Raw genomic sequence first — 27,548 nt, forward strand, 5'->3', positions numbered from 1 at the left:
ACACCCCCACATGACTTCTGGAGAATGACCATCCGTGAGTTCATTTTTAGGAAGAATCTTTGAGATATCCGGGGCCCTCTAGACAAAAACAGTTTAGTTTGATGAGCACCGTCTACTACATTGAAGGACCTATCCAATTGGTCATCTTCAAGGTCAATAGCATATTGATGAGGAGGAAGGACGACTTAATCTTTCCGCACTCATTCAAACGAAAATGTCAATCTTTAAAGGCCTAAATGAAACCCACCTTTCGTGTAGCAGATGCTAGAGCTGGTGTTGATGCTGCCGTATGGGAGGAGTGTTGGGCAGCGCCTAGAGGAGCACTTTCCTGGGTAGCTTTGACAGGAGGAATTTCTTGAAAGCAATAATTACATAAGAAATCCATCAGTCATAATTTAATTTATTAGTTAGGAGACACGAAATGAGAGGAAAAAGAAGGGGAATAAATATTCGTTGCCCACTCAATTTTCCACTCCACATCTAATGAGGAATTAAAGAAACGCAGAAGTTGCATCCCTGCCGTCTCGAATTCACCACTGCGGTGAATAAGAGCTTTTTTCCTCTTAAAGACAGGTCTTGGCGAAAAAAAACAAAGAAACGAGATCCAAATGACCTTCTTTTAGTCTGAAACACCCACTTGTTGACCTAATATTTCCACCGGATCGTAGGATTCCCAGGCGTAAGTGTTACACCCGCCTGAATTAATTGGGTCATAGCTGACTAGGATGTGTGAAATTATGGTAACGACATTATCTACTGGCATAGTCTGTATCAGCCATGCGGTGATGTATGTGAATAGTGCTGGTAGGGGTGAAGGGGATGTAGCTTCAAAAGTACCCACTTTGAAGCTGGTGACGAGTTTTCTGAGTCGGTCATAACTCCTGTGTCAAAGCTGTCATGCTAAAAAAGCACCATGAAGACAACTTCTCCCCTACCAACACGAACGGCTGTCGATGTGGGGAATCAAGATATCTAAATTAAAGAGCTTAGAAATGACACTTTTGGGCGATTAATTGTAGTGCCTTTCGGTCGTTTTCCAACCGAATGCTCTGAGTGGCTCCACAACGCAAGAAAGTTGGCTTTAGCACTCTTGTGCTCCTAGAAAGGGTAATGCTTTATGATTGCAAATGATGTGACAGACGGTGATGGCAATAACACAAATTTATTTGGTCTAAGAGGTCGTCCAAAGTCTAGGCCATTACTACGTAAACAAAGTTTGACTGCAGATGAACGTACCTAAATTTCTTATTTGTTCATCCCCTCGCACGATACAATTAGTATCAACCGAATTTTCTAGAAGAAAAAGAAAAAAGGAAGCCTAGCTATTGGAACAAAGAAAGAGAAATTGTTCCGTGGAGGAGTATCTTCTCTCATGGGTTCACAAATTCAGGGCCAAAAATCGACTCTACTCATCTAATGGTGGCATTGTGACTTCGACGCCACCTTTTTTTCAAGTGAGAACACAACAGGATGCTGCTGTGAAAATCACTTTTAGCCCTTTGAATATTGCATTCCTGCTTAGAATAAACTATTTATACAATAATGCTGTTGATAGGATCACCTACTATCGCTTGATGAACGTTCCTCCGTGACACGAGGAGCAACTTCTTTTACCACCGTAAGGGAGGGCAGACTTGGTGCTGTAAATCACCAAATAAAGGGAAATTTTAACTCCTTACATAACATTTTAAGCATTCATTACTCACATTGTATGCGGTCAAAAGGTTTGGATAGATTATACGAAGAGAATTAAAAAGTAGAATCGTTTTGAAGGAAAATGAGCAATTTTCGCCTAAGTCACTCGTGAGTGTGGGAGTGGGCAGGTGATATTTGCACGGCCCTGGCATTTAAATAAATACCTCGAGTAGATTTAAAGAATAAAAGGCAATGCTAACCTCTCTGGGATTTCTTTGCCAAGGAGCCGGAAACAAATTCATTCCCAACCCGATTCGGCGTAGGTGCTTTTGGTGTGAAAAAATTCTCCGAGATGGAGGCTTCTTCAAAAACATTCTCCCCTGATTTTATGGTTATCGCTGAGAATGAGGTTGTCAACAGATGATCCTCATCTATGCTCCATTGAGAACTGGTCTGTGAGAGGTTTTCTACACAACACGAAAGATCGCTCAGTAGTGACGTAGGAGGGCATTAACAGAGAGCCAAAACCGAACCTTAAGGTTTATTCATACGCCAATATAACTGACTACCTAACATTGGAGTAGATGCCAACTCCATCGTGCCAGCACCATTTTTAAAGGCCTTTAGGTTTATAAAGAAAATTAGGGACATTCAGTATATCAGTCAGTCTTCGGAGTCGATCCTCAGCCAGTTATCAATGGGAAATTAGGGGGGCTTTACTAAAGAAAGGAGTGAAATACCAGACAGTGTTTTTAAGAGTGATATAAATCCATCATCATCTTCACATTCTTACCTGATGAAAGTCGGTAATTTACACCTCCAAATTCCGTGCCGATAGCGCTATCCTGTTGGCTAAGTTGAGTGTAATCATCCGACGCATAAGAGCCCTTATGACTTTGGTTTAATCTAGGGGGTGGTGCATCGGGTGCCTTCCTCTTTTTCTATAAAAAGTGACATAAATCTGTAACACAGATTGGACACAAGGCGCAAACCAATTCATTTTCGTATAAAAAATACGAAAAGCAGGGGTTAGCAAATCAACATCGCGTTTGAAAATCCGAACAAAGCTATTTAGAAGTGGTGTTTACCCGTTAAAAATCCAAAGACATGAAATAAGGTAAATCTTACCCTGCCGATGCGGTGTGGTACCGACGACTTTGTGATTTCGGAGTGAACTCTGGAAGATTTTGAAAACTTGCTTGATAGACAATTGTTCCAGGAAACAAACTGTGAAACATCTTGTTTGGGAACACATTGTACATAGAGTCGGCGTTCCTCAGGAATGAATGAATTAGAAAATGACGCAATTTTTGAATTAAAAAGACACTCTGATATTCGTGTTGATGGAGAAGCGACCCTCCAGGAGAAGGCTTGTTGGTGAAATTCCTCACAGGGAATAAGAAATACGAAACGTTTGAAGTCCAAGCGATGATTTCTGCAGTAGTTTAATAACAAGTCGTGAAAATGTGTGGAGGCGTCGACATTATTAATAAAATGTGTTTCGTTTAAGTGCGAGTTTTTGACAACTACGCATACGCTTGAATCGACCATTTGGGAAACACGAGCTCTGGGTCCAAAAAACACTACACGTAGACAGCCTCAAGCGCCGCTAATAAATGCGACGACGTATGGAATAGTGCCTTTATCAGTTAATAGCACGTTAGAGAAACAAAACAAACTTAAAGGTCATAAGGTCTCAGAATAAACTGTTAAAAAATGCTTTGAAGAATTGTGAAAATTAAAAATTACCCTAAGGAGTTGTGAAGTAAGCTGCATATGTTTCACATCTACCTGTGAAAACTTGGTGCGAAATATGTGATAATTACAAATATATAATACATCAAGAGTGCAGACTGAATAACTCTGTCTAAAACTTTTGAAAGTAAAACATTTCTGTGACAGTGTTTGCAATACTTAAGTTGGTTGTTGGTTCCTGATTTCGATAGCGGTCTTCTTAGTGCTTCGCCATTGTAAATTCACTTATCCGCCTGGCATCTGGACCGTTCCAGAGGCCCTAAGGCTCGAGTGTAGGCCAGATACTCATATCCTGACTAGATATCATATCTTCTCCTTCTTCAGGGAAGTTTTGTGCACTTGAGCAAGAACTCAAAAAGCTCTAGATTTCCTACCATCATAATCAAAGTTTACTAAAATATTCAATATGGAAATAAGGCACCTGTGAACTATTGACAAAAAATCCCTTTATTATGATAGGTGACTTTTTTGGCTTACGTAAATGAATAATTGTACGTGGAACTTATTCTGTACATGCCATGTGTAAAGCTGCGAGGTATAAAATATGTAACCAGCCTAAGCAAGGACCAAGGAATTACTGTCATAGTCCAGGTGGCTGAATTGAAACATACAGGGAATAATGTGTCCAAAAGGATAAACAAAAAGGTAATCAAACTATGAATCAATGCGTAGCTGTGCAATGGTAAAAAGTATAAAATAATTACATTAGTCAGACGGCGAAGGAAAGTTGTAGAAGCTTGAAAAGGATAGGGCCGTTAGATGACGTTTTTTTTGCAGAAAAAAGATATGGATTGAAAATATGCCTGATCCTAAGGAGTTCCTTAACTTGCTTAATGGTATGCTGCTATATTTTTTACTCTATGTATGAGGTTTTTAGCGCTTAAGCCCTGACAGACTGTGTTTTTGGTCAACATGCCCTCTCACCCCTTCTGTAGATCAATGATATGTTCCCTGCAGTACTAGTGAAATACCTACGTTGTTTAAATGTGTTTCTCAAATAAAAAACGGATGTTTAAATAGTGCCTTGTGATTTAGGAGCAGTCAACATTCCCCAGACCGTCCCCTATTGACGCTAGAAAATAAAAGTTCCCAAACCCAATCAGTCTTGTCATTTCTAAAGAGTATGAGGGCTAGGGAGGGGGAAAATAGGGAGGTCGTGCCGTAACTGGTTCAAGTCCTTTTAATTTTTTGTATTGAGTGCGAGTCCCAGACTTATCTTGGTAAACTTGCTAGACTTATGCAAAAAACCAACCTCTTTCTGGGCGCACGCAAATTCTGTATATTATTGCCGTATTCTGCTTTGACGTGATTTCGTTTTTAAGCCTTTACTTTTAGGGCATTTGCAGCATATTTATCATTTGAGATAATGTGTTGAAGCCAAGGTGTGCTTTCTTAGCTTTATTTAACTTGGCGCCACAACTTTCCAAATAATCCTTCCACTATGTTTGAGAAGGTGCATTTTTAATCCGTTCCGACCACACTGTTAAAGCTTGTTAAATCAAATATAAGGTTTAGCTCATAGGCATTCCATTACCAATGCGGACAATTTTAGGAGGATCATTCAATATTTTAAGGATTCTCAAGGTTACACGGCGACTGAAAAACGCATTATACGACAACGGGGCCATTGATTGGATATTTTGGAATACCGCCTTGTTTTGGCTAATGTTGCTCGGCTGACTGGGAACTGAGTTATGGGGCGGAAATTGGATAGACGATGGGAATGCTTGTCACAACTCAGCAATCCAGATGAGGTTACTTTAGCCCATTTAAAGAAGTTCTACCGACTGGAAGACCAAGCATGTCCCCTCGACGCCTGCCGGTTTGCCTGTTTAATTCTCTTCTCAATTTCGGCGTTTAGACTTATGCTTTCCACTAAAAACACCCTTTTCTGCTCTCTTTTTGGATATTTTTGAGTGGAGATCTATAAATCTATAGCGATGTGTTAATTTTTGGCGATGAGCTGTATTCTCTTTATTATCTTATGGTGTACGATCATTAGGTTGTTTTTGACGAATTTTATTTTGACAGTTTTTTAATTATATATCTCATCTGTAGTACCTGTTAGAAGTACCTGCAATTTTTGGGGTCGAATCTACCTTCACTCAAATTTGTAGGGCGCCTTTTACTCATTCGCATTTCGTATTATCTCGTAGAAACGAGCATCTGTCTCTTTTCATCCAAACGATATTACATGTCTTTTATAGTACCGTTATTCTTGCATTATTTGGGCAAAATCATTCGTTTGAGATTTAACAAGATTTAAGAAAATTATCCGTTCCTATTTCCGTACTCACAGTTCCATGTGCAAAGGGAATACACGATGTCTGAACCACATTACTGACGCAGAAGAAGTCACAATTCCATCAGAAGATGTTGAGGAATTCTCGGATAACGTAAATGACATCGTATTAGTAAGACCTTGAACTGCTTCTCCTCTTTTCGTCCAAAAATTTTTTCCCAATTTGAAAATGGACCCTCTCTGGCTTAACAGAATCGCAGCGGCCTTCGAAACTACGGAAGCACCTGTTACCTTAATGCTTTTCTTCAGATCTACTTCCACTTTGCTGAGCTTCGCCAAGCCATCTACCAATTGCCTTATAATCGTAGGTTTCTTTTTATTCTCTTATTTTTAATAGTCTACTGCGATCTTCTAACTTTGTGCATGGTTGAATAATGTACCTCACAGAAATGCATCATGTACGTGATAGCCACAGCGCGTGATTCCTAGCCACTCTGTAAGGGTTTGTAGTGATGAATGCTGCTTAGTAAAACTCGTTATATGAAGTCAAGTCGGATGAGCGTACGGCTGAGTTGACCTACGTCTAATTACTTCTCTTCAGTTACTGATCTTTGCTTCCTTCCACGCCTCCCTGAACAGGTTGCATAAAGTTTCCATTTGCATTCTTAGCATTGCTCCATGTTTTGTCTGTCTGGATCGTTCACTTACTCGTGTCTGGCAACCTCATTGTCATTGCAGTTGGATAAATGTGTTTCCAACCTGGATGAAAAGTTGGACATTTTGTCGGTGGAACCTCATAAATAGTTGGCTAAAACGGGCGGGGCTTGTCGGAAAACCATATATAAATGTAGAAGTTGTGGCAGTCACGGGCTTTTTAGCGCGCATATGCTTCAGACAATTGGTGACAATGAGAAAAGCGCACATCCTGACGGTAATAAGTGTTTTCTAAAGAATATGCGAATAGATTAAATTCATTTCAAAGTAAATCGTGCTAAGGACACGTGCAAGTACATTACGTACAAGTACAAGTACATAACTAATAACGTCTTTTCTTTGATAGGGTAAAAGCATCTTGCAATCAAATATGGGTCCACCCTGGCGCCGTCATTAATTGAGTCGAGATTAGTTAATGATTACTGATAAAAGTAGGATGTATTCCCCGGTATCTGGTTAGATTCACTGATGTATTTGTGGTTGGGGAAATTAGTATCCTTAAATTCACGTCTCTTTCTCCTCCGTAGAATCCTTCCCCGAGGGCGTGGTCGAGCAGTTACAGTTGATCTTCAGCCAAATGCAACTCAGTCGTGAGGGGTGAGTGGCTAGTTATTTCAAGTAAGTCCATTTCTTTTATCCACCTACCCACGTGTATTCTCCTTGTTTCCTTTAGTCTTGTTGATCCCGGCGGTTTGATTGAAGCGCTGCATCTCTCAGAGCGTGATCAACAGGTAGGAGTTGTTTCCCTGTCTTTTGGCCGATTTGATTGACTAAATCGGATCGGGTAGGAGGGACAGTGGTTTATTTATTCCGAAAGAATTAACTTTACTGTAAACACCTATACCTTGACGAGTCCCTTACAGCACCGTAGTGATTGTAATCCCTTCTCTAGGCAACAAAAGTCTGCCAATTCCACTTTTAGCCCTAGAAACGGAACAAAAACGTAGCGTGAACTACGTGGGTTGGTGGAACCTTTCTTTCTTAGCACGTTAAGCGACAATTGCTTTAATCTATAATGCGGCTTGATGTGCCTTTCCTTGACTTAGTCGTTGCCGAACTGGGCCTTTTTCTTTGAAAACGTATCCAAATGGTGCCCTGTGTTATCGCAGTTCGCAACATCTCCAAATGCCTTGCGGCGAGGTGTAGAATAAGCTCCTGCGGCTTTGGAATCGAGTAAAACTCTTTTCTCAAAGAGTGTGTAAGCCCGTACAAGCTTTTTAGAATGTGTACATACAACCAAGGGCGTTTGGCGAGCCACACCGAATACCGCGCGAGAATTTTTTAATCACTTGATTTTATTGTAAGGCACGTGCAGTATACCTTGTCAACAAACCTCTACGTTTCCCTTTTTAATACGGAGTTTGGATTACTAAAAATTTTCTTTCTCTTGAAAACTGTAGGATGCGCCAGAATTCCACAGCCTGTTTATGAGCCTCCTTGAGACTCGCTTCTCCTCCGTCGGTCAAACAGTCATCCGCGATCTTTTCCAGGGCTCCTGTGTCTACGAGACTCGGTAACTTTTGTCCTTCTCTCTTTGCCATTCCGTTATCGCCCTAGAACTTTATACCTTCCCTCCTTCCACTCTTCATAGCTGCCAGATATGTGGATTTGTGTCTCGACTTCCCTCACAATTCCTTGAACTCGATATCAAGGTCGCCACGGGCCGCCTTGAAGAATACATCCAGAAATATCTTGCTGTAGGTTTTGACTAATAGTCATTGAATATTTCATATCTTGCATTAGCTTTAATGTAAATATGCGCAAGGGCTGCGGACCAATGTTAGAGACAGGAGGGGATATGCCTAAAATTCATTCATTGGGGATTAACTATAAACGCTGCTTTGTCGAATGATATTGCTTTATCTCCACAAGTGGATGATGGTTGCAGGAGGAGGAACTAACGGGCGACAATCAGTACGCCTGTCCGCAGTGCGCCACGAAGCGGGACGGGTCACGACGAGTGCGCATCACGGCGACACCACTGATGCTGTGCATCCAACTCCTTCGCTTCAACTACGATCAGCGTCTTGGCCGACGGGTGAAGCAGGCGGCTCCAGTCCGTCTTCCTGATCTCCTCGATATGACACCCTACATCTCGCCGGGTTGGTGAGACTTGAACTATAAAGAAAATGCAATTTTTTTGGTAAAAAGTAGAAGGGTGGAAACTACATGAGGGGCATCCAAGTCACTCCGAGACTTTTAAGGCAAATTTTCATCGAGATGTAACTGGATATGCTTTTTCACGTAGTTCCCGTTCACATTTATTCAATTAGATCAACGTTGGACACAGGGAGATTTATCACTGTCCTTGAGCTATCTCCAAACATCCTGCCTCATTGTCTGGCTATCCAGGGTGCGATAGTATCAAAATTGGAAATATCCGTATTAGCGAATTTTCACTGTTAATCTTTGCCAGGAAGGGTTAGTCTTTTGCACAATGTTACAACGGTAAGACATGCCTCGATGAGGTGTCACGGATGCGTCTGACTGTTCACATGGCTACCTATCGAGGCTGTGGGCCAGGTTGCGAGCATGAAGTATGGGGAGGAGAAGAATTATCTTGTTGACACACTCAGGAAAACCCTCAGTACTTCCCAAACTTGACAACTGTGTCGTTTTGAAAAGAAGCTATCGAAGAGACCTAGCCTGATCTTCTTCGTTTATTTTGAATTATTTGGCGACTGCCGCGCTGAAATGCGGTCTCCAAGTCACCGTGATGAGAAGTTGAGGTGGTTTGAACGGGGCTTGTCTTCCATCACGTGTCGTGGGTTTCAGATTGGAAGCTTTTTTGTGTGAGAGCTAAGGAGGTATTTTCTCCCAAAATATTAATTTATGTATATCCTGCCGTGTCTTGACTAATGGAGCAACAAAAAAGAGATCTAAGTGTTCAGCGCCCGTGTAATTGGCTATCTCTCGAAATCGTTTTATTAAGTCTAGCTGTTAACCGCAAAAATTGATCAAACCACTGAAACTGACTGTGAATAAGTAGTATAACACGTGCCACTTTGGTGCAATAAAAGGCAAAGGGGACTCCCTTTTACTATTCAACATTACTGGAGGTACAATTGGCACTCGTTTCTTCCGCATTGTTAAGAAAACAATTAGTTTGAATCCGGATCCTTGAGCGGCGCTTGTTCCCGCCGAGCTTTTTTGGTTGGAAGTCGTTTCGCACCTCGCATAAATTCCTTAAGGTTAGAAGTGTAAATCATCAGTGTTAAAGAGCTGGAACCGCTTTCCCATCGAAATTCGATTGGTTGATGTAATTGCAGTTGACCTTCGCTTAACCAATCAACTTTTTGCTAGGACATTTTTTAACTTGCAAGGTAGTGGCACCTACTACAGGCGATTTATTCCATCTTCCAGAAGATTTGCACTCCAATTACCGGACAACTTTTTTCTACCTCTGTTCCTGTTACTGGTTTGTGCCTTCTGATGTTGGAAATCTATTCCCACTCACTAAATCTGTTCTCCGCCGTCTTGGAATAATGTTTTTCTCTATTCGTGAAAGAGGTTCAAGAGTCGTGATACTTCTATCAAGTGTTGCATGTGATTGTCCAATGCCGAAAAGGGGTGAGGATCCCCCTCTGGGAAAACACTATCAGAGGAACAGAGAGGATGAGGTGTGGCAATAACTCCCTACCTTTTCGCGGGCAAGTTTTGCCCAATTTCGTGTAAGGTAGTGAGATTTTGCGTTGGCTTGTACGAAAAGGAATAGGGTTTCCCTTCGACTCATTTAAGGGAAATGCTTGCTTATCAAGGGGAATTCCCTTGCACATGTTTGAGGTGTTTTGAGTGGATAGATCTCAGCCATAACTGGCTGTCCTTCGGCAGATAGACAATTCCTCCCGCTGCATAATGGAAGATTTAACTGTTTTCTACTTACCCTGGAAATCTTCCAATGGCTGAATTGTTCTTTCCGCCTAGCCTCGTCCATTTCGCACCTCGCTGCCTCTTGGATGTAATCGTTTCATTGCCTTTGAATCCAAATTTTATATTTTCAAGTTCAACATTTTAGAAGACCCATCCAGTCCGACCGAAAACAACGAAAAGAAGCGTTTTCTTTATCGCTGCTCGGGTGTTCTCCTACACCTCGGGCGCTATTCAACCTCTGGGCACTACATCGCTGTAGTACGCTGTTCCGATGCTGACAAGGACTTCTGGAAGGTTTGCAACGATGAGCGGGTAATTTGACAGAACCTTTGCATCAGTTGAAAAAGAAACTCCGGGAAGGTCATTTTTTAGCTTGGAGTAGTCTCGGGGTTTTTATTAAGCTAAATTTCTTTCATTCGAAGTTTGAAGTGTCACATTTAGAAGGACAAAGCGTTTTATTACTCATTTTTTCGTTGCCTTATGTGTAAAAGGCTTGTTCAGAGTGGCTAATTTTTAAGAACCCCTCATCGGATGTGTTTCTAAATCTTCTGAAGGTGTTCATCAAGATTTTACGCTATTCCACTCATTTTAGAAGTTGTTAAAATTAGATAAAGAGCAATGACTGGTTACCTTTTCTTTAACGACTGGTGTCCTAGGGCTAAGTACCCACTGTGTCAGCTATGCGCTGGGGATTGGGGGGTAGAAAGCGGATGTATGCCAGAGTGGATGCCGAGAGCTACGCGTGTTCTATGCGAATTGGTTTGCAAAAGTCAAGTGGTGTATTGTGCTGAGTACTGTGGGCTGGTGCGCCGAATCATCTACGGGTAGCAGGTTCACCCTCATCAAATTATTTGTGAATGTACTGAATTGAAGTGGTGTGTTAAGTGCAGAGGCCTTCTAGATGTCCACATAGCCATAGCCATGAATGAATAAAGAATTCCTGGCAAGTGGTAATTTGACAAGTTGCATGGAAAGTGTCGGCGTAAGATCCACTGCGACGATTGTCAATTCATCTCTGAAGAGGTAATCAGGTCTCTCGGTTTGAAAAGACTTTTTGTCGGTATACAGAAGGGCTGGAGAGGTGTTAGCAGGAACGACTGAAGAGTCGGTGTAGTTAATTGTTTCAGCAATGTTTGCTCTGAATTTATGTAGGTCTTCACCGTTCCTGTGGACGAGTTCGACCTTTCTAAAGTGAACACGACTGCCACCAGTGCTACAAGTGTCCGTTCCACTCCGAAGAAGCCCGCCTCTGTATCGAGTAAACCAGCGCCAATGGTAATCGACAGCGATACAGTTGAAAATGACAACACTGCCAATGTGGACGGTGATAATGTCTATCATGTCTCACCCTCCGCCTACATGGTCTTCTACCGTCTGGTCGAGGCTGATGACGCGCCGATGAATAATGGTGAGTTCCTCTTGATGGTAATATTCGAGTCAGTTTGTACTCCTCTGTATAGAAGTGCCTCGTAGCCCTTCTTCATTCAGTACAAAACCATGTCCACCAAATTTCCTGACATCTGATGCGTTTGTCATGTGACCGCGAGAGTTCCTACATTCGTCGGCATTGGCTTGTTGTGACACGTTGGGATCAACAAATGGCAGAAGGCCGAATTGAAGCCTGTCTACCCAATACGATACAGCGCGAAGATGTGCAATGAGGAGTTCTTGGGAAGCAGCCAGGAGTCATGAAACAGTCGGAAGAAAGTCCCCTGCTTAGACAATAACACAAGACCTTGTCGCTTCAAAACCTACCCATGCTATGACCTCATTATTGAGCTACACGGACTTCGAAACGCTCTGTCGTCCGTGCATCCTTTTTTCTTGCAAGTTGAGACACTCTTAGTCCAATCCTTTAAATTAGGTTGCTAGCAGTCGTACGAAATGTTGCTTATCGGCTTGTACTTTCCTCTCCCTTTCAGGTCCTGCGATGGAGGTTGATGTTCCGGACCATCTTCGTCGGGTTGTTGATGCGACTAATGTGGTGTTTACGATGGAGAACCTAAACAGGCGTCTGGAAAAGGTACACCTCCTCTTCAGCTATCTCTTTTCTCTGTAGTTGTCAACTCTGTTATCAGTGTCGGTTGGACGAATTTGGCTCATTTCATCTAGGTTTTGCTAGGCTCGAAGAAAGTGCTTTCCAAGGCAACGTTTGAGATATCTCTGAAGCATTTTGGAAATGGAAATGATCAACATGTCGAAAGCCATCAATGAATGCGGTACGGTATTGGGACGTCCAACTGCTCAGCAGTAGTATAACATTTGAATGGTGTGAGCGTTTGGAAGATGATTAGTCGTATGTCTGTGCGTGATTGACGACCTAGACAGTTGCGGTAGTCACTCCCCTGAACAGTCAGCCAACCTGCCATCGCTTTGTCCTGGACGTTGATACTCCTTTCATTTTGTTCCATGTATCAGGTGTTGCCCAGGGCGTTCTTGAAAATTCAAAATCCATATGTGAAAGATATGCTTAATCTTTTCCTTTAGATTGAACAGAAACAGCTGACACTTGGTCGGATAATTCTGCGGCGCTACATTCTTGAACATCTTCGCACTGTCACGGGAAAGGAGTTACTTCCACGGAAACGCCGGAAGCCGAATTCCTCCGTTACCAGCAATGATGATGCCAACGATGTTGTTAACAGCACTGTCAACGTCGTTGATTCAATTGGTGACGATCCCGATGCCGAAGACTCCACTGATGCTGACCTCGATGACATTTGCATCGTTCCGACGTGGTGGTTAGCTGAGTGGCTTAACGAACCTCAGTTTCCACCGCCCCAGTTACACTTCCCACCTCACGACAAAGACGTCTTTGTTGAAGCTCGTGAATTCGTTGGTGCCCTGCCGCTCTTCTGCACACACAATCGTATCTCACCAAACGTCCACTCGCAGCACATCAGAGCAGTGTCGCGATCTGGTTTATCGCTGTGTTTCAACCTCTCTCTGGATCTCGACAACTGCGAAGTGATCGCTCCCGACTCCGTTTCCTCGCCTTTCACCTCGATAGAGGCGGTCGCTGCTCTTTCCCCCTGTATTGGTTGTCTCCGATGGCGAGTGGCGGTGAAAGGCTTCAATAAGGAGTGTAATGCTCTCACCAAAGACATCAGCCGGTGGCGACGTGCTAGCAAAGGTGGGGTTTGGCCTCTTGTCCCCGGTGCTGAGTCTGCTGTATGTGAAGGTCAAATTGTAGGTAATTGTTATAGATGCAAACTATTTGCTTAAATAAATTCAGCGGAAATGTTTTTTTTTTCAGGTCTCCTCTTCTCCATCACGAGTGTACTTCCTCGGGATGAAATCATTCACCAATTGGCGGTCTTTTGCACAGACGTATTTTTGTGCTGCTGCTAAGGCTTCCTCCTGTCCCCCTACCACGGATTTCAACAAGGACGCCGTGTGTCCACACAATCACCTGTTGGCGGACAACATTCGTTGTCTTCCGCCTTCCCTGTGGCATCGAATAGTGGCCCTGTTTACCCTGCCCAATTCTACTGCAACGGCTACCATACCGGAATATCCCAGCGACTGCTGTGATCTCTCCCCATGTCTTCAGTGTGCTGATGTCAAGGAGAATTTACTCGCTAGAGCGCAGAACGAACGAGAGGCTTTATCGGGGATCCTAACGGCTCTCACTTCTGGGTCTTCACAAAGGCAGTTGGACGGGCTAATCACCGGTGTTGAGTAAGGTTTCCGGCGGGGCTATTATCTCCTCATGTGGTCATTTAAGTAGTATGGTATGTGAGAGACAATCTTCTCTTAGTTCACGTCCAGTTCACTATAATTCGTAGGTATTAACTTTTTGCATTGCCTACTTAATACTCCATATAAGTAGCATCAACCTGCGTATTGATTTGCTCTCCTGTTAGAACGGAATTGGCAGAAGCCAATGAAGGCAACCGATCCATCTACCTTGTGCCAACAGAATTTATACAGCAGTGGCGCCGCTATCTACGACTGCCTGCCGCCATCGCGCCCCCTGTTGAACTGCCCTCTGGTCTGGAGGCAGCGGGAGTGCTCTGCATCCATGAATGCGTGAGTTCAGCCACTTGCCATTTTACTAAATGAAGGGTTCCCTCCTTATTGCTTAAGACTGGTAGTAATCACGACATAGCAAAAGTCCGAAACACCAGAGTACGATTTTTTGTTGTTTTCACCGGAAATGATTCCTTACCCTCCGCCTGCATACAGCTTCAAATGCCCTGGAACGAACTTCTGGAAGATAATTTGGTCTATCCCCTCTCCTCCTACGAATGGCATGCTATGAGCCAATTCTACTCCGTCACTTCTGACCATCGTCCACTGCGTTTGGTCGCGTTGCCAAACGATGAAAAGCAGGAGGGGATGGATCAGGACGATGAGACGGGGACGGCAGCATTGCCAAAGCAACAGCGGTTCTCTCTTGTAGGCTCACCGGAGGTCTGCGATGAGTGCTACGCTCTGGTGCAACAACGGCGATGCAACTTCGTTGCCGCCCGCATTTTTATTCGCCAGGTGGCAGGACCGGCTGAGGCTTTAGCTTTCAACTCCACGTCTCCTGCCTCCTCTACCTCATTGGAACAGGTAGGTTGGATTTCCACTTACTACTTAAATTGCCCGTCCTGACTGATCGTTTCTATTCCTATATATTGTCCTCGAATTACCTAATCTGCTTATTTTGATTTTCACTAGTATGCTCTCACTCTTAACTTATATTATGCAGTAGCCATTATTGCTGCTACCGGTTCGACTCCTAGAAAATGCTTTTCACGTCTTGGCATCAATTTGAGCTGCCTATTTATTTCATCCATCAGTAGTATTTGCCGGGTCATATAAACCATGTTAGGCACATTGGAACGTCTTCTACCGGCTGAATTCATAGGCATTAGCGACTTCAGATGATGGGCACAGATTTATTACATTAGAGCGTATAATTTTTCGTAACTGATTTTTTCCTTCCCCATCAGACGACATCGTCCATTCAATCCCCAACGAGGGAGGCGACATCTGCAAACGCCGCCGTGGTGCGGCGCTCCCAGCGAAGGCGTGTTAGTCGTGAGGACAGCATTCTTCGCGTGAACAGTTTCACCAAGCTGATTGACTTGCGGGTCCAACTCATCAATGTCGTTGGTGCAGCGCCGTATGATCAACACATCCTGCTCGATGTGGGTCACTCCCTTTGTTGGTGGCGGCTGTTTATGAAAAAGCCGTGTCTACTGAAATTGATATCAGTAGAGGCTACCTTGCAAAATTCATTATTGTTTTAGGGGGTGGAGTTGACGGATAACACGAGCAGCCTCTACCAACTGGGAATTCGACCGGAAACTCGCCTCCTCGTCTGGATCGACACACCCAACTCGGAAGCCATCGCTGAGGCCTCGAAAAAACCACCCACCACTCCATCAAGCAGTGCCAATAACTCGTTCTCGCCCGCTGGTGCGAAATTCAACGGATTCATCTGTATTTGAGGTCCCAATAGTGATGTCGGACTTGGTTGCTAGCATTCTTTCGATTTCTGCTTTTGTAGATCGTCAAGTGGAGACGGGATTCAAGGGAACACGGTTATTGGACTACTGGTCACCTGATGAAAAAAATTCCTCACTTTCTGGCGTCTCTTGAGCCCTTCCCACTGTCTACGCTTCGCCTTTCAGCTCTGGCATTGCCTGCTTATTTGTACATTTAAGTAGACTGTACTCACTCTTTGGATTTATTGTAAAATTGATATGGCTGAGTGGATATTATTAAGAGATATTTTATCAAGTGTGCAATACTTGTGTGGAATTTTGCTCTGGCGCGGATTATTATCCGATATCAAGGCAAATGACATTGGTATTCGGGACCCAGTCTACTTATTAGTTGTTAAGTAGAACGCGACTGGTACTTTATTATAGTGTACTAAAGGAGGATTAAATATGAAAAGGAGAATTAATGTGTGGGAAGTGTATGCGGGGAGGTATTCATTCAAGAAGTTGAGTGTGGCTTTAACCCTGTTTGTGCTAAAATGCTGCAGTTAGTTCAATTAAATGTGTGGTGTTTGACTTTGACGTTGACGTGAATGCAAAAACTGAAACCAGGCCAAAAACGCATTTCCGTTCCCTCTCTCGTTTACGGGTTTCACGCCGTTGACCTTGGCATCAAAAATGGTGCTGCGAACACCATTATCTCCGTTCTGATCCAAAAGAAGGTTGTAATGCTACATTGGTCTGGGGAGGGGTGAGTGAGTCGTCCAGCTCTGGCAGCTCAGCCCCTCATGTATGTCTCGACTAGTCTCTCCTTTATCATCGCCTTTTATGCCTTCGGTAGCGTTTCCTTAGCAGATTTCGCAACGATGACCTTAAGACAGGTGAAGATACCATGTTTGCATGGTAAAAAAAACGATCAGATGGCTTACTTTTCCCGCTTTTCTTGTCTTGCGATTGCTGCCCCGCCTCACCACCTTTTCACTCTGTTTTGATGTCAATGCTGCTCACGCGACCTCTTCAGTTACCAATGGACCTTTGAAGAAGAACGATTTGTATTAACAATAATTCTTTTCTCAAACTGCACTTGAAACTGTTTTTCTGGATAACGTCCCAGTTGTGTCTTGACTGTGCCGCGGTTACTCAATACAGCTTCTTTTGGTAGTATTGCAAAAAATCCGATGAAACGGTGGTGTAGTAAAATAGCAGTTGGATATTCAATGGAGAGCCACCCACGACATCTTTCGAAACACTCACAGCATATCTCCATTGAATGTCAGAGGTCAAATTGACGCAAAATTAGATAATAAGCCGTCACGAAGGCAAAAAGTGAGGACATAGCCGTGCCACTTGTATTTGATATAATGGCTCATAGCTTCAATACCGACTATAATTAACGTCCACTTTTGTTTGATTTTTCCCTTTTTTTCATGCAAATGTTTTTCAAATAGCTGTTTGCTCAGCTCAGTTTTAATCAGCGCGTAGCATTTACCGCATCGTCCTCATTTCTGTCGCCAGGACAATCTTGTAAATTCGCTCGTCCCACCCATCTGGAAGTTATTTTTTCCGTCTTCACACAATCACTACATCATTTGGGCCACGACCAATACAACTAACACCGTCTCATACTCGAATTGTTGACCTCTCAGGGTCTACTTTTGTGGCAAATGAAGAATGAAAACCAAATGCATTATAGCCACAAAGTAGGACACTGAATGTTTGTAAAAGCGTCGAAAAGTGTAAACAACTGCACCCTGAATGCCACTGATTAATAACTTACTGGCAGTTCGACAAGGCTTCTACCAAATTACGCATAAATGTCTCACCTGCAGAGGCCTTTCTCTCCACCACCTCCGTCTACAAGATTGAGGTATGCTTACGCGTGGCTCATATGATATCTCGAGGGTTTAGAGTACTCCACTTTTCGAGGACATTACCTAAGAAAGCCAAAAGTACACGATTTGAGTAGCAAATAATATCCTCCTTTGTGTCGGGTTTAGCATTTATTCTATCAGTAGAAATAAGTAAAAATTTTGCCATTGGGCAGTAATAGCCAATGGAAGCGTCTTTCCTTCCGATGAAAGGAAAGTCGGGCAGGATACTCTCTATGAATGGGGAGTATTTTCCAAATTAGACATAATATAATCTATCATACGCTTTTTAAACGTATCTGAGTTACCTGTTTTCCCTCCACCTCCATGTACCTGCATGGGTAGGACTAGTCGCCCTACTCATATCTTGAAAACAGGCTTAGTATTGCGACCGTTGTTCTGGATTTTTCGGCAGATAAATGTTCGAAGCAGTATAGCAGCTGTAAAACACGAGATTTTCTACGTCGGATTTGGGATTGGCTCTGGTTTCTGTTTACGGCAGTCCGTCATTTGAACATGTCCTTTTCTTCTGTCTTGCACAACCCGATTCCAATGATGTTTAAATTTATAGGAGAAATGTTTATATTTGTTTTAATAATGAAATCGGGCATTACTTATGGGCTACTAATTCAGTATTTGAGCAATCCAACCTCTTGAGATCGTCATCATTATTATCACTGTTCAGTGTACATAGCAAATCAGTTTTTCGACTCCTCGCCCTTCCTGTCTTGTGCAAACCGAAATCAGCAGGACGGACTTCATTTGTTAAAAGGCTACAATTTTGGCCATTAGTGACATTTTAAGTCAGTAATAAAAGGTTCTTATATACTACCCACAAAATTTTAAGTGGCCAAACTGCATGAATTCGCCACTGTTAGCACCGCTTTTTGTCGCGTGCAAATCACTTTTTTGAGTCCTTTGCCTTCCTGTCTTATGTAAAACGCAGGCCTATTTGCTGATATTTCTTTCTAACGATGAAATTTAAGCACAATATTAAAAGCACCTTGTGTGCTACTTACTCATTATTTAAGTAGTCGAGTCTCCTAAACTCACTACTATTAGTTTTGCTTCTTATCAAATGCAACAAATCCGATTTTGTCTCCTTTCTGCCTTATGCAAGCCACAATTGTTGGGCCGGACCTCATTTGCAAAACGTGGACATATCAGTCTAGTGATGGGATTCTAACCCAGTATTCCAAACATATTATATACTACTTATTTGGCGTTTGAGTAGGCAAACCTAAACTAGTTATCATTAGTACCACTTTTTTACACGTAACAAATAACGGTCTTTAATTTCCTCCCCATTACCCTTTTATGCAAACCAAAACAGGGTCAATCTTACCTGCGAAATTTGTATATTTCTATCCCATGATGGAATTTCATCCCAATATTGAAAGTCTCCCACATACTACTTACACTATGTACTTATACAGTCAGACCTTCAGACCTGGTCGGCCGATTATCACTACACCCAGCAAACTACATATGGACTTTTTTCTTTTGATAGAATAACCCAAATGTGACCTAATTAATGAATCTGATGGGAATATTTACGTTTACAGGAAGTTCGCAGGTCGCTTGTCCTTACCCATGGCCAAGTTGGCCCAATAAGGTGAGGCAAGTCGAATAGGCGACCATCCACCCCCAAAATGGAAACAGCGATAAATATTTTAAAAGAGGACTTTACTGTCTAGCTCCCGAGTCCTTTTCACCTCGTTTGTTTTTAAGGCAGAGACGGATCACAACCTACGCCCTCTCGTCTGTCTCCGTCTGCGTTCAGGATGTGTCCCTAATGTCGCAGCGAACTGCACCACTGGGAGACCGCGAGCACGCCCAAATCGCCGCGAGGTTAAGGTTGCACGACCCTGCTGCAAAATGGCATCACCCATGCATGCCAAGTGACTTCAGAAATCGATAAGGTCAAAAAATCTCCCAACAAAAGCATAAAAAATTCATGCCTCGAGGGAATTAGCAAAGCCTGCTTTGAAATCACTCGAAGCGTGGCCCTTGGTGAGGTGGACGACACGAGAAGCCATTAAATAAAAGCAACGATCTAGGATGGTGTTGCCATGGTAATGTTAACAAATTTGTTAAATGTGTGTTGACCTGAAAAAGGAAGAAGAAAAAAAGACCGCGGAAGGACACTCGACCCGAAAATTTTGGCTCGTCTTTCGTGCCTAGTGGGCTGAAGTGAGGCACAGCAGACAACGTGTAATTAAGTCTTGGAGGGTTGTTTTTCCTCTTCGCCCCGAAATTACCACCACCACCACCACCACCTTGGGACAAATTCCACCTTTACGCAAAGTTTGGACGTTGGACAGTAGGAAAAAAAGCCCCTAGCCTCAGTCATCTTCGTTCCTATCGCCTTTTTTCCCACCTGGTCAGAGAACTATTATCGGTGTGTGGGGGAGGAGAAGCAGGCAACTATCTCTAAGGCGGTAGTCATCCTGACACCCAGTTGAGGTGTGCGGACAGACCTCCACCGTAATTGCTGTCTGCCCCATGGGTGGTGAATAAGCCCTGGTGACGAATTTCGTCTGCACTCCACGCACAAATCAACCACAGTCTTCTGGGTGGAAGCGGTGCACGCCTTTGTAGCGTTTGGGTTGTTCCAGGGATAAGGAATGAACGGCAGGGTTGCTTCAAGTAACAATCAGAAGAAAAAAAAGTGGAATGCACGACGTGGCAGGGGGCGCACTTCGCGTATCCATCAGATCCAACAATCGTGAAGTAGTGGAGGGCACAATGCAGCGACGGACTGCCACGCGCCACGCTTTGCAGTTCACACAGCCCCCGCCCATGGACTAGAACAAGTAGGTGCGCCGATCCACACCGAGGGCCCCATGAAAGGCGCCTTTTAACCTCATAATAAATCATCCATGATGCAAAACACATGCAACAACGTACCTAGTCCTTGCTACTTTCTATGATAAGGCAACGCGCCATATGCAAGTTTCCCACACTCTTCAATTCCTACAAACAATTTGTTGCGCAGACTGCATACACGTTTAATTACTCAGCCTCTTTAAAATCCACAACATGACTCCCCAAACTCGTCAGCACGCATTCTTTCTAACCGGCAAGCCCGACTACACTGTTAGATTGACACTCCAGACGAGTGGAGCTGTCCCACTCACCATTATGGATAATAGAGAATCTGAAGGCACACAAAGCACTCGATTCGGCAGCTCAGACTCGGCAACACTAACGAGTGACGTCAGCATCAAAAATACCGTCAAAAATGAGCACGCTCGAAGGGAACTTGTCATTGATGGGCTTATAAAATACCGCGTCAAATTTGGCTGCCACGACGTATAAAATCGGCACTGAGGTGCACATTGAACCTTTTGAAGCGATAAACCTCCCACGACCTGGCATTCAGACACAGACAATTCCAACCCACGCAAACGACGTCGATCTGGTCAATCCGGAAGAGATTAGTCACTAAAAATGCCAAAACAAGATGTGGCTGGCCGCAAAGAACCCCACGGTTTCTGCTAGTTTGCAATGCACGGATACGCTTATTTCGAACGGTAATAATAACGCAAGACTCCAAACGTCAAGGCATGGCTGTGTGAGGAGCTACACAGGGAGGAGAACAGTGTCCGGTTCTCAGATTCCGTATACTTTTCGAATGATGTTTCCCCAAACGGCAGAGAGTAAATACCACCCATTTCTGGGATCAGCCAATCCCATGATCAAATGCCACGCAGAGTTGACAAGTGAGAAAAAAAGGGGAATGGTTGGAGTTGGCCTGTTACCTTCAAGTTGAAAATCAGGGCAAGATAGTGTCCCACTGGGAATAAGCATAGATAAGAGAATGCAATTTTTTAAAGAAATAAAACACGTCAAGAAGCTTCCCGCAGTTATTTACTTACTTATCGGACTACTCTCAAGTGAATCTTAAGGGCCTCAGCCTACTTCTTTTATCGTTTAAAGCGGCGTGATGAAAATTGGTTGAAGCATTCTCGTGCCCACAAGAGAGAGCGAGATTCTAGCAACTAACGGATACACAAAGTACTCCGATTGGATCTGAGCTCGCAGATCTCTGACGCCTACACATACACACTCGTAACAAAACGCTTGTGCATGAATGCGGTGATTAGACCCCTCGGAGAGGCGCGTCAATCAGTTAAAATGCCTTACATTTCACTTACCATTTATAGAAATTCATCCAATTGACAAAAAAAGGTGTACTTTGAAGTGAATGAGGCTTAACAAAACTGCCCTCAGTAATTAAACAGTTTACATGAATAAAAGAGGCGAAAACAAGAATGCTCAAAACAACAGGCACTCACAGCTTGACCCTATTTTCTGCACCATTGCATGTTAAGGTTCCCGAGTAGTGCTGATAAACATTTTGCCTTCAAAACTTTCAGGTAACACTGTAAAAAGTAACTACTCACCGTTTCGCCATGCACAGAAATCGCTAATGACTCATGCCGCGGTTTGTTGCTACGACAATCAACGCATACATGAATGTAAACTGGTTAGCTTTCTCGCAAGGTTCACCAACTTTGGCAGAAAATAAGCCGCTAGCAACGTGTTAAATCTTCAATTTGACCTACATCTGGCCAAATCAAGTTTAAGCATCACCCATCATCGTACGCGTAACCCAGACATCAAAGCAATACGGGGAAAAAAATAACACAAGATTCCTTTACCCTCTACTTCATTTGGAACCCACTCGAAGTACTCTCTATCTTGCTGGCATAAACACCCCCTGTTTAACAGTTTATTTCGGCAAAAAACAATCATTTTCCCCGACAAAAGAGGACAACCTTGATGACACGCAAATGGAACATTCTAGTGCGTGTCACACGACAGAACAGAGTGGGTGGTTCAAGTGCATTCAATTACGATCTAAAATACACTCGAGACAAAAAAGGTTAGTAGCAAGTTAGAATTACTTAACCCGGTGACCCCTCTCTCCCCATCGCCATGGCAACTCATCCGACAGGTTAAGTGGGATCTCAAACTGGTCGATAGCACACGAACACGAGTCACGGAAATGAGGAGCACTCCACAGAACCCCACAAATGCTCCCACACCTACTCAAGTGCTTAATATTACCCACTAATTAGCAAATTATCTAGGCATTACAAAAAACTGTCGTCGAGTCAATAACCCGAGGTAGAAAGCGGGAACATAAATATAGCAACTGCAGCCTAATGCCATTGGAAGGAGAGCGAGAGAAAAAAGTGGAAGGATTGACTTTTCAAGGGCGTTAACGCCCTTGCAACAAGCATACACAGACACATCAAACCACCAATAACCAAACGAGAGGAATGAGAAAATGCTGCATTAAATTTATATTCAGATGATTGACCTACAAAACACCCATATGCACGCACCTTCTGTTTCATGCTGAGTCAAAAATCGCAAAAGAAATGAAAGTGAATATTCGGCGACAACAGAAGGAGGTAAGGAAGTAGAGAGGAAGAAACGCAGGTAAATGTGAGGGATAACACAGTTACCCACTCCCATACTCCAACTCATCCGCCACCCTGCAGTTGCTTAGTTCGTGCTGGTGGATTTCTTGTCAAGAACGTAGCGAACGTACGGCACCTCCACATCCTCACCATCCAAATCCGTAGCACAAAGTTCAAACACCAGAGCATTCACGTGTGCAGGAATGCGCTTCTTGCTAACCGACTCCACCAAATTCAGCATCCTATAAGGCACAAAGCTTCTTAGAACTTCATCCTCTCCGTGGCGAAAGAGTATTGCAGAGAGTACTTACTGCATTTTGAGACGCTCGTTGCGTTTGTTCGGGGGCATGAAGAAGGAGTAAAGCATGGAGACATCCTGAGAAAGCATGGTGATTTCCAATTTGTGCTGGGTCTTGAAGTAGTCCAAAAATTGCTGCAGTGTCAGGCCGCCGGGAACTTCGAAGCGGTCCCAGATGGTGAAGCTATTGTCATAGTACTTCCAGGACTTGGGGGGCAATGGCTCAGAGGAGCCAAAGAAGGGCAGTGAAAGGTTTAAGAAGGTGTTCTTGTACAGCTCCAAGTCTTGATGGCCTTGAGCGAGCTGTGAGAAGGGGAAAAAAAGGGGACTAAATTTGCGACCAAACGTGGTGGAGATATTAAAAGAAGGGAAAAATTGCCTTCAAGAGCTCGATTGCAACCAGTCCAGAGACAATGCTGGTGGTGGTGGCGATAGCAGGAATGATCTTGCCGGCGATCAGCTTGCTTCTCAATCGATCCGCGGGTGCAATGTCGTAGTTCTCTGCGCGCAGATTGCTCGCCGCGGTAATGAAATCCATGTGGAAGTTGCTGTCATCATCCTTCTCAAACTCTACCACATTTATGCTCATTTTCGGCAGGTCATCTAAAAGCACACGGCATAATACTCGCGTGGAAAGACTGCCTGTATCGCGGTGTTAATCTAAGCTATATGCGTGTATAATTGCGTATACATGTATAATTGCAGTTGTTACATGCGGTGATGCAATCAGTGCGCACTAGTGCTGGATTCAGAGGTAAAGGGAAAATCAATAAAGGAAAGAAAGGAGCGACGTACCACCCTTCGGCATGGACTTCTTCAAATCATCTAACTTTGAGTCCTGTGCGAAGACGCGAGGACGAGCAGCCATCTCGGCATCGGAGACTTCTATGGTGACTCCACTGCGTGGCACAAACTGAGGCACATTCACAACACTCGCCTTCTTCGCAATCATTGCGATGTCGCGTGATCCACGCAAACTGTAGATAAAAGCTCGCAGATTTGCCGCAGACACGATGAAGTCCAGGTGAATTGGCTGATTAAAAAAAAAACAAGGTAAATTCCGAGCTCACAAACAACGGCAGCAAAATTAGGTCTGCTCACATTGCTAGCATCGAATTCGAGAGGCCTGGGGCACCGTTTAGTACCAGACCAGAACGGAGCCCCGGTGGTCGTTTTGTGGTCCGGGGGGAAGTTAAAAAGAAGCTGACGAATGGAATTGGAGTAGAGATCCTAGATACAGAAACGCAAATTAGCAAATTGTACAATAGAGAACAATTTATTGCTGTTTCAGAGGCAAGAACTCACCTGCCAGAGATTGCGGGCCCACACGATGCAATCGTCAAAATCTTTGGGGCAAGCAGTGGTGAGATTCACCTTCAAGGGTTCCAAAACATCCATTGCCTGGTTAGCCACAGATCCCATCTTGGATATAAATTCCTCCGGATTCTGGGTGTATGAGCGAAGAGCGTTAGACTGTTGCACAAAGAGGCCCTCAAAGGTGTCACGTGCCCACTGCAGGGTGTGTTCAATCTGGTAGGGGAAGTTCTTCAACGTGCACATCGGAATCGACTTTTCCGGGGGATCCTAATGCAAAGCCGTGGATGTCAGTAATGACAACGTTAGCCTTACCTGAGATGATGAGTAGGATTCGGTGAGATGAGGAATAACCACCTGCACGTTACCCTTGGTGCCCAATGTGCCAGATTCTAAGAGAGGCTTGCGATAATAGACACAACGACGATCTATGTAGGTCCGAGCCTCGATGTTATCAAGAGCGTTGGCAACGCCATCCAGGGCTTCAAAAAAGGCGTCATCGTACACGGCCTCGGTCTCTGGCCCCACTTTGTTCTCATGAGGCACAATTTTAAGCTTTTGAGTAAGGATTTGAAAGTGAGATCTTACCTCAGGATTTATGACTCTGGCGGCGGTAGCAGCAATACTGGATTTGAACTTTCCAATATCCCATGGGCGGAAGAGGAACTGTCGATTGAGATTTGACTTCTCGATAACATCCATATCGGTGATGAATAACTTACCCCCACGACAGGAAACACCCATCATGGCAAAGTTCTTCAGGTGCTCGCAACCAATGGCTCCAGCACCCACCTTTGCAATCGTTAACTCAGTAAATCAGACAACTTACGACGAAGTACTTGAGGTCACCCAGTTTGTCCTGAAACTGCTTGCCAAATATCTTGCATTGACCCTCGTAGCGACCCTGTGCAGCAATCAAATCGCTCTTGGATAAAACAGTGCCGTTTTCACATTTACACCATGGCGAGGGCAAGCATTCAATGGCGTCGAAGTAGAACCACTGATCAATTGGTCGAAAGTGACCAGTGCAAGATTTCATCACCTCTTGGGCAACAATGCCACCGATAATGGACTAAAGTGGCGAATAAGGAAAGTTTTTTTCTCTTTTACTTGAATGGGACAGCAGTTGCCAGCAGAAATAAACGAGAATATCTTGGCTAGGGGTTCGTTAATCTGCTCGACATGAGCGGCGGTCTCATTCACATCCTTGTTGACAGCTTTGCAACATTCTACAAAGGTCTCAGCATCCTCTTCGTTCCAGGGAATCGGAACACGATTATGGTACATTTCGAAGCGGGAGAGAGCCTCAAAAAACAGATGCAACTGCGCCGGAGATTCCAACTTCGCGAAATCACTGATGAGGAAATTCGGGTTCTTATAGGCCTCAGCCAGCTCGAGCTAAGAGCACCGATGAGAAAAAAAGAGCATACGAAATCCATCCTCTCTGGCATTTTAACCTGAGTGCATAGCCCACCACCAATGTATTGGGAGAAATTTGAGGTATCGCCGATTGAAAAAGCGGAAGGGCCTGAAGGTCCTATCAAAAATTGGCTCATAAACTCACCCAAAACTTTGACCATTCGTGGTTCACAACCATTTAATTCAGTCATTCCCCTAACTTCAGAAAAGGTAACATAGTCACCATCATGTAGACCATGAGCAGACTCCTCTACACTAACCACAACACCCTCTTTGCTCTGAAAATGAATAGCTCTTTGATGATCAAAGGCAATCAAACCTTTTCAACCGACTGAATAAACACCGAAGTCGGTTGTTCACCGGTAGCATCTATGATGGTAAATTCCCTCCCGAAGTCACAAAAAACTTGACCGAAGAGACCACAAGTTCTCGTGCAAACCACTTTGATGTTCAGTTCATGGCAGATTTTGGTGAGCTTCCTCCACTCATGCATACTTCCCCTGGCAAATACGACAACCTGATATTCACGCAAAATATCTGCGGTTAGTTCATTCCCCTTGACGACGTTAAGGGTGACATAGTTATTCAACTCAGCCAACTTGGGCCGGATAACCTCACATCGATTTTTGCCAATATCCTCCAGGGATACATAGTAGTTAGAGGATAACTCCGAGGATGTGATGTCTTCGGGATCGTGTAAATCGATGGACCCAACACCACCAAGAACCAGATTCTTAGCAATCTCCAAACCCAGGCCACTAAGACCGGTTATGAGGATTTTGGTGTAGGACAACTTTTTCATACCGTCAGTGCCCATGACGTACAACTGGCGGCTATACAAGTTCTCATCAACACCTGATTCACCGTTGACTCCCATAACCTAGATGAAAGGAAACCGTTGAAAAGAATAACAACGAGATTACGTGATTACAATGGTTAATAATACTGTTGGTGTTAGTTATGAGTGGTGAGGATGTTTCTTCAGACAAAATTATATGCTGTCTCTTTGCTGGTGGAGGTGAAGACATCTAAGGCGCAGAATAACATTCAAACCCGCCTTAAATAGTGTAGGACTGATTGCGGGCGCAAATCACGCGAAGCCAACAAAATCAGCTTCAAGCACCGCTTCTTATTGGATATGGTAAAGTCTATCTAACCAATTAACGCAGGACTTTGGATGTTTAATCATTCCTTTAAAGGAATAAAAAAATTGACCACGAAGAGATAAGGTAAAGCACAAATGTCTTATTAAGTCGCACATCTAATTCAAAGTGGATTTTTTTTAAAGTAATTGCGGAGACATTTGACACTATGTTGTAGAGAAGAATAAATTTAAACATATTCCCCTGGAAGATTTACTTCAAACCTTTTCAACTAAATAAATTTTTTTCAACTTAAAATATGTTAAGGTTTAATACATGCATATACAATGAACTAAAGGTCTGAAAATCAACCCGTTGAAGTAGCATACCTCCAGGTCACAACAGCTATTAAAAAGTCCCTAAATAACGTAGATAAAACTAATAGAATGACGCAAATATATGTCTGGCCGCCTTTTGT

General features: G+C 43.6%; 4 protein-coding genes across 4 annotated transcripts in view; 2 read left to right on the forward strand and 2 right to left on the reverse strand. All coding sequences in view use genetic code 11, as the record gives it.

The window, feature by feature from the left end:
• EGR_05358 (hypothetical protein) overlaps positions 1 to 3,186 on the reverse strand; it is a gene marked incomplete at both ends in the record, with an annotated part of 5,055 nt that extends 1,869 nt beyond the window's left edge. The window contains 6 exons of the mRNA XM_024494607.1: positions 248 to 354; positions 1,237 to 1,293; positions 1,566 to 1,640; positions 1,896 to 2,102; positions 2,429 to 2,576; positions 2,764 to 3,186. Of these exons, the coding sequence (XP_024350934.1) occupies positions 248 to 354; positions 1,237 to 1,293; positions 1,566 to 1,640; positions 1,896 to 2,102; positions 2,429 to 2,576; positions 2,764 to 3,186 (1,017 nt within the window). The remainder of the gene's footprint in view (positions 1 to 247; positions 355 to 1,236; positions 1,294 to 1,565; positions 1,641 to 1,895; positions 2,103 to 2,428; positions 2,577 to 2,763) is intronic.
• A 1,898-nt stretch (positions 3,187 to 5,084) lies between these two features.
• EGR_05359 (Ubiquitin hydrolase) lies at positions 5,085 to 15,811 on the forward strand (the record flags this gene model as incomplete). The annotated part of the gene is made up of 18 exons (XM_024494608.1): positions 5,085 to 5,212; positions 5,690 to 5,804; positions 5,885 to 5,996; positions 6,874 to 6,943; positions 7,020 to 7,077; positions 7,747 to 7,859; positions 7,938 to 8,043; positions 8,235 to 8,448; positions 10,362 to 10,528; positions 11,369 to 11,624; positions 12,139 to 12,239; positions 12,704 to 13,387; positions 13,473 to 13,897; positions 14,083 to 14,248; positions 14,405 to 14,776; positions 15,160 to 15,357; positions 15,460 to 15,628; positions 15,720 to 15,811. The coding sequence occupies 18 exons, from the start codon at positions 5,085 to 5,087 to the stop codon at positions 15,809 to 15,811; spliced, it is 3,546 nt and encodes a 1,181-aa protein (XP_024350935.1).
• Positions 15,812 to 16,247: 436 nt separating this feature from the next.
• EGR_05360 (hypothetical protein) lies at positions 16,248 to 19,427 on the forward strand (the record flags this gene model as incomplete). The annotated part of the gene is made up of 3 exons (XM_024494609.1): positions 16,248 to 16,379; positions 17,438 to 17,521; positions 19,254 to 19,427. The coding sequence occupies 3 exons, from the start codon at positions 16,248 to 16,250 to the stop codon at positions 19,425 to 19,427; spliced, it is 390 nt and encodes a 129-aa protein (XP_024350936.1).
• Positions 19,428 to 23,042: 3,615 nt separating this feature from the next.
• Positions 23,043 to 27,016, reverse strand: EGR_05361 (Ubiquitin-like modifier-activating enzyme; the record flags this gene model as incomplete). Its single annotated transcript, XM_024494610.1, has 13 exons — positions 23,043 to 23,199; positions 23,269 to 23,558; positions 23,656 to 23,858; positions 24,051 to 24,288; positions 24,330 to 24,485; positions 24,561 to 24,839; positions 24,885 to 25,361; positions 25,399 to 25,641; positions 25,680 to 25,967; positions 26,000 to 26,097; positions 26,134 to 26,266; positions 26,308 to 26,868; positions 26,912 to 27,016. The coding sequence occupies 13 exons, from the start codon at positions 27,014 to 27,016 to the stop codon at positions 23,043 to 23,045; spliced, it is 3,228 nt and encodes a 1,075-aa protein (XP_024350937.1).
• Between the last annotated feature and the right edge of the window lie 532 nt (positions 27,017 to 27,548).

Source organism: Echinococcus granulosus, assembly GCF_000524195.1.
Source record: "Echinococcus granulosus chromosome Unknown EG_S00039, whole genome shotgun sequence".
NCBI lineage: Eukaryota > Metazoa > Platyhelminthes > Cestoda > Cyclophyllidea > Taeniidae > Echinococcus > Echinococcus granulosus.